Source organism: Littorina saxatilis, linkage group LG2 (assembly GCF_037325665.1).
Source record: "Littorina saxatilis isolate snail1 linkage group LG2, US_GU_Lsax_2.0, whole genome shotgun sequence".
NCBI lineage: Eukaryota > Metazoa > Mollusca > Gastropoda > Littorinimorpha > Littorinidae > Littorina > Littorina saxatilis.
In genome coordinates this window covers 95,964,672-95,974,593 of record NC_090246.1, presented here as the reverse complement: position 1 = coordinate 95,974,593, position 9,922 = coordinate 95,964,672, and the positions used below count along the sequence as shown (strand labels likewise).

General features: G+C 40.2%; 1 protein-coding gene across 1 annotated transcript; it reads right to left on the bottom strand.

The window, feature by feature from the left end:
• LOC138960451 (zinc finger protein 652-like) lies at positions 1-9,353 on the bottom strand. The gene is made up of 5 exons (XM_070332362.1): positions 9,350-9,353; positions 8,552-8,973; positions 4,051-4,209; positions 2,615-3,122; positions 1-1,470 (listed from the first exon to the last, which is right to left on the bottom strand). The coding sequence occupies exons 1-5, from the start codon at positions 9,351-9,353 to the stop codon at positions 449-451; spliced, it is 2,115 nt and encodes a 704-aa protein (XP_070188463.1). The 3' UTR covers positions 1-448.
• Between the last annotated feature and the right edge of the window lie 569 nt (positions 9,354-9,922).

Genomic DNA, 9,922 nt, shown 5'->3' with positions numbered 1-9,922 from the left:
CTCAACTTTCACGAAAAGCCGGATATGACGTCATCAAAGACATTAATCAAAAAAATGAAAAAAACGTTCGGGGATATCATACCCAGGAACTCTCATGTCAAATTTCATAAAGATCGGTCCAGTAGTTTGGTCTGAATCGCTCTACACGCACGCACACACGCACGCACGCACACACATACACCACGACCCTCGTTTCGATTCCCCCTCGATGTTAAAATATTTAGTCAAAACTTGACTAAATATAAAAATAGGCGGAAATTTGCCTTTCGGCGGACAATTTCCAAGCCTGTATAATGAAAAGACATTCCGTTTCTTTTTTACTTGAACATTGTCAAAAGTATCTTTGACAACCAAAACGTCCTTGGCCATACTGAAGTGAATAGTTAGAGCCATCCCCACACCCGCCTCCCTTAAAAACAACTACTTTAACATAACTGAATGAACTGTTTCACTGGCGTTCTCTGACACTGAGCTGGGGGAGCTTGACTGCAAATGGACAGGCCTGATCATTCGGTTGGTCTGAATTCGCCTGATTAGCTTGAGAGCATTTATTCAAATGTCTACTGTAGTTAAAAGCATATGCAAACGTTACTCCACAAATACAAGTGTACACTCCATGCTGCTCATGCAACATCCGCGTATGCCTATATAATGCACATTTGTAGGTATATTTCTTCAGACAAAAGTCACAACAGAACTTTGTATCTCTGACTTTTCTGATCTCCTCTTCATCCCGTCCATACTCACAACGACTTTCATGGAGATGTAAGCCAACAGAACTTTTATATTTGTTGTTACAACGAAAACACTGGAAGGTGCGCTGGGGGCCAATGCCGTGCTCTACTCTGAGATGTACCTTGAGACCATATTTGGTTGCATACATTTTTGGGCATATCGTGCATCTAAATGTCCTAGGAATGGCATTGTCCGACGTGCATGCTATTTCTACATGACCCTGCAGAATCTGACGTAAGTTGAATGAACATTTACAAAACAAACACTGAAACGGACGTTTGTTGTGTACCTTGCCCAGGTGGGTTCTGTACATGTCAACACTCTCCATCTCTTTCTGGCAGATATAACACACAGTACACTGCATACAACTGTCGCTGTCTTCGTGCATCACTGCTGGCACAGGATCACAGAACCCCTGGCGTCCTTCCTGAATGCTTTCAAAATGTCCCTCTCCAGCAGTTTCAGGCTTAGCAGAACTCCCTTCTGGAACAGGAGATTGTACCACACTTTGTTCCGTCTTGTCCCGTTTATTTTTATTTTCCTTTTCATTTCGTTTCAGTTGCTGTGTCTCTTCTGCGTGTGAATGGCTCTTGTCTTGGTTAGTCAAAAGCTTTGTCGAGAGTTCGATGTTGTTCGTGTTCGTTTTGACGATATTTTTAGAAACGTGTGCATGGCGATTCGTACCAGCATCCTTGTGTGCTGTCTTGTCCTGCTTGGTGGGCTTGGTGTGGGTACCTTTAACAAGCAACAAAACCTTCAGCAATTAAATACAGTCATCTTCAACAAACAAAAAAATCATTGAATTCTCCTTCATGAAAATATACAAAAATGTAATGAGCAACTTAATATAGCATCATGTTCAGATTATCAGTCACATGTTATTTGATGTTTAGGCTTACAATCACTTTGCCTTCTTCAATAATTGAATGATTGCCTCTGTTCTTGTAAATACACCACAATGTTCTCTGTCTGTTTCTCCCTCTCTCGGCCTTTACTCTCTCCGTGCACATGTATGCATAATTCACTGTGGTGTAAAAAGAAATCAGTTTCCTGCACAGCAACAATTCGATGACCATAATCAAACATATACGTGTATCTCAAAATCATCAAGCGGTGTGAAAAGGGCTCAAGTAAGTAACATCTACTCAAAGGCACACAGACATGATCTGAAAGGTTACACAAATCAAGAGGAGGTTGAGTGTGGCTCATACTTAAAGCACTACTTAAACTGAGGTAACCTGATCACCGATGCCATTGGCATTGGCAGTGGTGCATGTCTTTAAATGTTTAGAATAGTAAGAGGAATATTTACACGTCAATCCGCAAGCACATGTGTAATTTGCCTGCCGCTCATGACCGACTCTTATGTGCACTTTCAATCCACGTTTGTGTGCAAATCCTCTTGAACAGAAGGGACACTCATGTGTTATACCTCTAATTCTCCGAATCTCATCGTCATCGCGTCCAACTTCGCATCGTTCCGCATGTTCACCTAAGGTATTGGATTTATTGAAGTGTTTGTGACAACGAAAACACTGGAAGGTGCGTTGTGGGCCAATGCCATGTTCTATCCTAAGATGTGCTCTTAAATTATGTGGGAGGGTATAACCTTTTGGGCATTTGCTGCATTTAAATGGCCTGATCATTTCCTTTCTGGATTTGCATACTAATTCAATATGGGCCTGCAAATTCTGATAAGAGCGAAATCCATTGCAGCAAAACAAACACTGGAGTACAAGCTTCCCATGTAGCAATGCCAGATGCCGTTTGTAACATTCCTCACTTTCCATCCTTTCTTCACACACGTAACAAGAGCACTGTTCAAAACTGTCTTCACTGTTTAAATGTGACTCTTGTAGTTCCTGGAGGAACACCTCACCTTCCTGAATCTTCTGCCTGGTTGCGTCGTCATTATCATTCACACTGCCTGGAACTGAAGTTTGGAGATTAGGTCCAATCTCCTTGTGTTTCCTTTTCTTCACTTTTCGTGTCTCCTCTGAGATCGATGGGTCCTCTGTTTCACTACCTCTTGTCTTTTGCTGGCCTTCCATGTCTTTAATTTCCTTTTTGAAGAAATTATCTGAAGTAGGCACATGATGGCTTTCACTTTCATGTCTTTGTGTCTCCCTTTTTACCTTCACCGACATTGAATTGCAACCTTCAGATGTTGCACAGCTTTCGATGTAGTCATTACCTTTGCATGATTCTTGGCCTTGAGGACCGGCAATGTTGCTCAGCGAACAAACATCTGCTGCTGCCATTTTAGCAGGGGATGAGACATCGGTCAGCTCCTGCTTGTACATGCCTTTAATGTCATTTGTGCTGAAACTCACTTCTGCTAAGACCTTACGACTGCCAATGTTTTGTCGCCCGTGGATTCCTTGTTCCTGAAAAACAAACAGCAATCCATTTTTCTTTCTCAGTTACATTAATGACTCTAAATGAGGCAACTCTGTTAAATGAATATACAGTGGACTAACCTTCCCCACCTCCCCCCCCCCCCCCCTTTCTCAGAGGCTATCCTAAACAGAAAGGCGTCTTTAAAGGGAGGTAATTTTACAGACCTTATGAACAGATGGAGGGAGTGGGGGGGGGGGGGGTGGGGGTGGGCGGGGGGGAGTCAGCGAGGGGGAAGGGAGGGTTCCAACTGTATCAATCAATCAATCAATATGAGGCTTATAACGCGCGTATTCCGTGGGTACAGTTCTAAGCGCAGGTATTTTTTTAAAAATTTTTTAAAATTTTTTTATGCGATTTATTACGCGCACATATTCAAGGCGCAGGGATTTATTTATTATAAAGCACTCAACTATCACCAATTCAGCCAGGGGTTGGATATATCTCGTATAGTATCTGCCAAACAGTCGGCTATCACTTCTGAATTCTTTTGTCTAAAAAAGCCAGGAAATATGACTTAGTCCTTGCATACAAGCAACGTGTCAATGCGAGACTAAATACAAGTGTCATATTTCAGCGCATAAACTGAAACTCCTCAGCACTCACATACAATTGCATACATGCGGACACCAGAAACCAGCTATAGCAGCAGAAACATAGATAGAATCATACTACAGTATCGCAAAACTGATGATACAACCTTTTTGGTGAATGATGTATTTTATGAGAAGAAAAATATCTTATTTGTAAAAGAGTGGTCCCAGACAAATATAAATGAATGCAATAAAGTGGGCAGAGATCCAGCGAGGTAAGAATGTTGCACTGTCACTGACCTACTGAAAAGCACAGCTAGCTAGGTTAACCTCCCTTTTTATTGTTCTAAAGCTGCAATGCCAAGTACATTTACAACATAGCTACCTCTGTGGCATATGAAACAGGCTTGTTTCCACTAGTAGGCAAGATGTCTGAATCCTCCTTGTAGGTTACTGCCCTCTTCCTCTTCTTCCTGCGCTCATGTTCAGATGCTGCGCGAGTCTTGTCCGTTCTAGCCTCCGGGAGCAAATTGTCAGCTTCATGCTGTTAACAAAAAAAGAAAAATGTACAGATCTGTGAAATAAGTATTACATATATATTCATCTTTGAAAAGTTTCAACTCTGAAATGTTCTGCATCTGAAAAAAGTTTGATGCTGATAGATATTTACATGTATACATAATATGGAGTTGTCTCACACAAGGAGATTGGAGTCCAGTTCAAGGGAAACAACTGTCTTTTTTTAAACCAAAAGTGGAAACACATTTAGAATGATGTGTTTAAGAACTTTAACATTTATTTATTTATTTATTTGGTGTTTAACGTCGTTTTCAACCACAAAGGTTATATCGCGACGGGGAAAGGGGGGAGATGGGATAGAGCCACTTGTCAATTGTTTCTTGTTCACAAAAGCACTAATCAAAAATTTGCTCCAGGGGCTTGCAACGTAGTACAATATATATTACCTTACTGGGAGAATGCAAGTTTCCAGTACAAAGGACTTAACATTTCTTACATACTGCTTGACTAAAAATCTTTACAAAAATTGACTATATTCTATACAAGAAACACTTAACAAGGGTAACAGGAGAAACAGAATCTGTTAGTCGCCTATTACGACATGCTGGGGAGCATCGGGTAAATTCTTCCCCCTAACCCGCGGGGGGTAAGAACGTTAACAGCTGTGCACAAATACATGAACAAGACAGCAGGGAAAAAAAGCAACATACGTTAAACCAATCTAAAAAAAAACTGATGGAACAACAGACATGCATACTATATTGAACAAACAAACGATTCTCGTAAGTGTAAACATGAGAAACTGAGCCTGACGCACACACCCAGCCACCCAAAACTCCTCCCATCTCTGCACACGTTTGCACAAGCAAATATAGGTGGACGCTATATATGTAATTGTTAATTTAATGTATTCCCTTTTAGGTCTACCGAATCCCCATTTGGTAATGTAGTGGATCTTTTACACCTGTGCGCGCCTTCATGTGCGAGGCTGGTACTACAAATTGTTCATACGAAATGACAAACACAGGTTACAAGCGATAACGCGCAAAAATACTGGTTTATTTCTCTACATCTGATTACTAGATATCAGTAATGCATATTATGATACAGTATTGTATATTGCGGTAAAAAACTAAACGGAAAGAAAAAGAGAAAAGAAAAAAAATTATTAGACATGGCAAAGGTATCAAAAATGCATAAACAAGACACGAGAAACAAAAACGGGAAAAACAAACAATCACACAACAGGCGAAGACAAACAGACAAGAAAGTTACAATACCAAACACTCGTTGGTTAATCCTTTAACAGTAAGAAAGGATTACGTTCCTTACGTTAAACAATACAATAAACACTAAGAATACTCAAGAAACTTAGCATAAATACGTTTAAATCCAAAATGGTTACTTTAAGGAAAATACAAAACGTTGACTCATCAGGCCAGGAATACAATAGCAAACTGTCATACTAAAAAGTCTCTAAACGACAACGTTCCTGCGTTAATCAAAGTCACAAACAAGATATTTCCTCATCCAATTTACCCCAATAGCGTTATTAGAAATAAGCTCGTTTACAAACGATCACCACAGACCGCAAGCTCTTTTACCTCGTAAGGCTAGGATAAGTCAGAGAAAACGTTTCACTTCGAACTTCGTTAATCACAGAAAACACAAGTTATTATTATAAACATTAGCGACTTTCTAGCGTCTACAAATCATTGCTCAGTGCTGTACGTTTCACAAAACTAGAATAGTTGAACACACAATAAAGAAACACCACAACATGTCAGACTTCCAACTCACGTTATACATAAACAACTCACAAAGTCATTACAAAATGGCGACCAAAATACAACACAAACAAGTAACAACAAAATTACCTTATGCGCTGTGTGGGTTGACCAGAGTACCAAAAACGTGTAGCCTCCCAAACGAAGGGCACAAAACAATTCACACTTGAGATAAAACTGTCTCCAAAAACGTTTCGTTGACGTTAAAAACATAACAAGAAACACTCCATTGGTTTACTTGTTAACCTTGGTACGTTACAGAACGAAAATCCAAACACTTCATAAAACCCTCAGATCGACTGATGAGAGGAAGTCAAACAGTAATATTTATAGAAAACAAAAAAACCTAACATGGAATAGTTTATTTTAAAGGTAAAAGGTCACCATATTGACCAACCAACAACATTCCTAAAACAGGATTGGGTGAGACTACTATTTACAACCAATCAGTAACTGCATCACGCACTTCGTGCATGCTCAAAACTCCGTCGCGATATAACCTTCGTGGTTGAAAACGACGTTAAACACCAAATAAAGAAAAAAATTCTCAAAACTTGGAACGGTCTATTTTACAAAAAGAACATCAAGGAACTAGCTGACATTAAAAACTAAAAACACGTGAGTCACACGTATTCTAAAGCCTACTACGCAGTTTTGCAGCGCTCACACCAAAACCAGGACACGGAAAAGAGCACGTGAATCTCACGCGTATTCTAAAACTTAGACGCAGTTTTGCAGCGCTCACACCAAACCAGGACGCGAAAAAGAGCACGTGAGTCTCACACGTAAAGATAGTTAAATAACGCTCCACAAAAACAGGTCACAACAAGGTGCCATGATACAAACACGGTTTACTTGCTTTACACCGTAAAAGGGCTAAAGCAAACGTATTCACAACAAAAATAGGTGAATGCATACCAATCGGCATGCACAACACCTTTGTAATACCTTGCGGGCATAACATCCGTATTTCAGAGTGAAAATACACACATGTACTTCCAGACATTGTCTTCAAAATTGGTCTAAGAATGCAATAGATTATAGAAATAGAAAACACTGTGATCTTGAGCGACATAACCTGATGATTGTTTGAGGTGTATTCTTTCAGGGGATGGTATATCTTCTTCTTCTTCTTCTGCGTTCGTGGGCTGAAACTCCCATGTACACTCGTGTTTGTGCACGAGTGGAATTTTACCTGTATGACCGTTTTTACCCTGCCATTTAGGCAGCCATACGCTGCTTTCGAAGGAAGCATGCTGGGTATTTTCATGTTTCTATAACCCACCGAACTCTGACATGGATTACAGGATCTTTTCCGTGCGCACTTGGTCTTGTGCTTGTGTGTACACACGAAGGGGGATTAAGCCACTAGCAGGTCTGCACATAAGGTGAACTGGGATATCGGAAAAATCTCCACACTTAACCCACCAGGCGGCCGCGATTCGAACCCTCGACCTTCCGATTAAGAGGCCGACGTCTTACCACCCCGCCACAGCGCCCGTCGATGGTATATTTGACTAAGTCTGTTTATAAACTTTTGTACTTTAAAATCGTGTTTGAAATGTATGAAAACATACTTTTTTTACATAGTTTTATTCTTAATAATTTTGTATTTTTCACCTTGTGTTGGATTTACTTGTCGCAAATATGTACATACTGTATCTTCAAAGTACAATTATGATGATGTGATTGTTTGATATCTGACATCTGAAAAAAGGTTCTTTATTAAAACTTATGTTAACTTAAATGTTTATCAACCAAGTGGTGTTATATTCTGCATTTTCTTATTTCAAATTCTGTGAGTTATGTGACAGTAGATATTTTGTCCTCGGTCTTGTATAATGCATGTCTACACACACACACTCTCTCTCTCTCGAAGATAATGCATTCATAATTAAACCATCTTCTCACATACGCCCATGGTCATACTGAAAGAACCAGAACGAGTCCATACAAGTCAACTCAGTTATAAAAAAATAACTCAATGAGCTGTTGCATTGGTAAAAACTTTGAACCAACGTGAGGCAAGGTAGACTACAAACGAACGTTTCTTACCCTTCGGTTAAACTATGAGCTCATTTAATCAACTTGAGAGCCGCACGTCTTCGAATGTTTATTTATACCAAAAGTATATGAAAATGTTGCTCCGCAAATGCAAGTGTACGCTCCAGGCTGCTCATGAATGGCCCTGATATGCCTTCTTAATGAACATTGGTCCACAAACACATTTTGACAAAGTGTGCAGCAGAATGGCTTTGCCTCTCGGATTTTCCTGATTTCGTCTTCATCCCGTCCATATTTGCAACGGCTTTCGTGTCGCTTTAAGAAATTACTAAAGGCAGAAGTCTTGTTACAACGGAAACACTGAAACGTGCGTCTGGGGCCAATGTCATGGTGTATTCTGAGATGTATCTTGAGATCCCATTTGGTTGAATACATTTTGGGGCATATGGTGCATTTAAATGGCCTTGGAATTTCTTTTTTTGATCTGCATGCTATTTCAATGTGACTCTGTAGACTTTGAGCAGTTTGAAATGGTGGATTACAAAACAAACACTGAAACATACGCTTACTGTGTACCTTGCCCAAGTGAGTTCTGTACTCTTCAACGCTTTCCATTTCTTCCTGGCAGATATAACACACAGTACAACACACAGAACTTTCAAAGTCATCTCGCTTCATTTCTAAATCCTGCAGAGGATTACAGAACTCCTTGCCTTCCTGGATACTCACAACAACTGCCTCTCCAGCAGGCTTAGCAGAGCTCCCTTCTGGACCAGGAGTTTGTATCACACTTAGTTCCGTCTTGTCCTTTTTGCTTTTCTTGTGCTTTTTGTTACGCTTCAGTTGCTGTCTCTCTTCTGCATTTGAATGGCTCTTGTCTTGGTTAGACAAACACTTTCGCGAGAGTTCTGTGGCACATGAAACAGGCTTGTCTCCACTAGTAAGCAAGATGTCTGGATCCTCCTTGTCTTGGTTAGACAAACACTTTCGTGAGAGTTCTGTGGCACATGAAACAGGCTTGTCTCCACTAGTAAGCAAGATGTCTGGATCCTCCTTGTCGGTTACTGCCCTCTTACTCCTTTTTTTCTTCTTCCTGTGCTCATGTTCAGATGCTGCGCGAGTCGTGTGTGTTCTAGCCACCGGGAGCAAATTGTCAGTTGCATGCTGTTGACAAAAAGGGGAAATGTACCGAGCTGTGAAACTGAAAGAAGTACATATTATATCTTTGAAAAGCTCCTGCAGCTCTGAAACGTGTTGCACATAAAAAACAGTTGAATGCTAATAGATATAATTTACATGTAGGAGATAGGAATCCAGGTCAAGGGAAACAACTGTCATTTAACTCATTGTCTCCCAGTATATATGCGTACCCACTCATATGGCTCTATCTGACCAGGTACAGATATATCCGCTCAGACTTAGCTTCAGACGCTTCCTGTAACGTCGATCTAACGCCAGCATTCCAGCGTGTTGATACACTGTTACTGCACAGTTACTACAATTCTGAGTGACCTGCCGCAGCACAGCTGGTCTCGGCTAAAAAAAACAAGTTGCGTAAGGCGAAAATACAACATTTAGTCAAGTAGCTGTCGAACTCACAGAATGAAACTGAACGCAATGCATTTTTTCAGCAAGACCGTATACTCGTAGCATCGTCAGTCCACCGCTCATGGCGAAGGCAGTGAAATTGACAAGAAGAGCGGGGTAAGTTAAGTTGCGCTGAGAAGGATAGCACGCTTTTCTGTACCTCTCTTCGTTTTAACTTTCTGAGCGTGTTTTTAATCCAAACATATCATATCTATATGTTTTTGGAATCAGGAATCAACAAGGAATAAGATGAAAGTGTTTTTAAATCGATTTGGAAAAAATAATTGGATAATCATTTTTATCTTTTTAATTTTCAGAGCTTGATTTTAATCCAAATATAACATATGTATATGTTTTTGG

Bases quoted from the DNA above. Each gene is read 5' to 3' on its own strand.
- LOC138960451 (XM_070332362.1), bottom strand. The intron at 3,123-4,050 runs GTAGCTATGTTG...TTTGTTTTTCAG, and splicing joins CTGTTTCATATGCCACAGAG to GAACAAGGAATCCACGGGCG. The intron at 1,471-2,614 runs GTGAGGTGTTCC...TGCTTGTTAAAG, and splicing joins CAGGCAGAAGATTCAGGAAG to GTACCCACACCAAGCCCACC.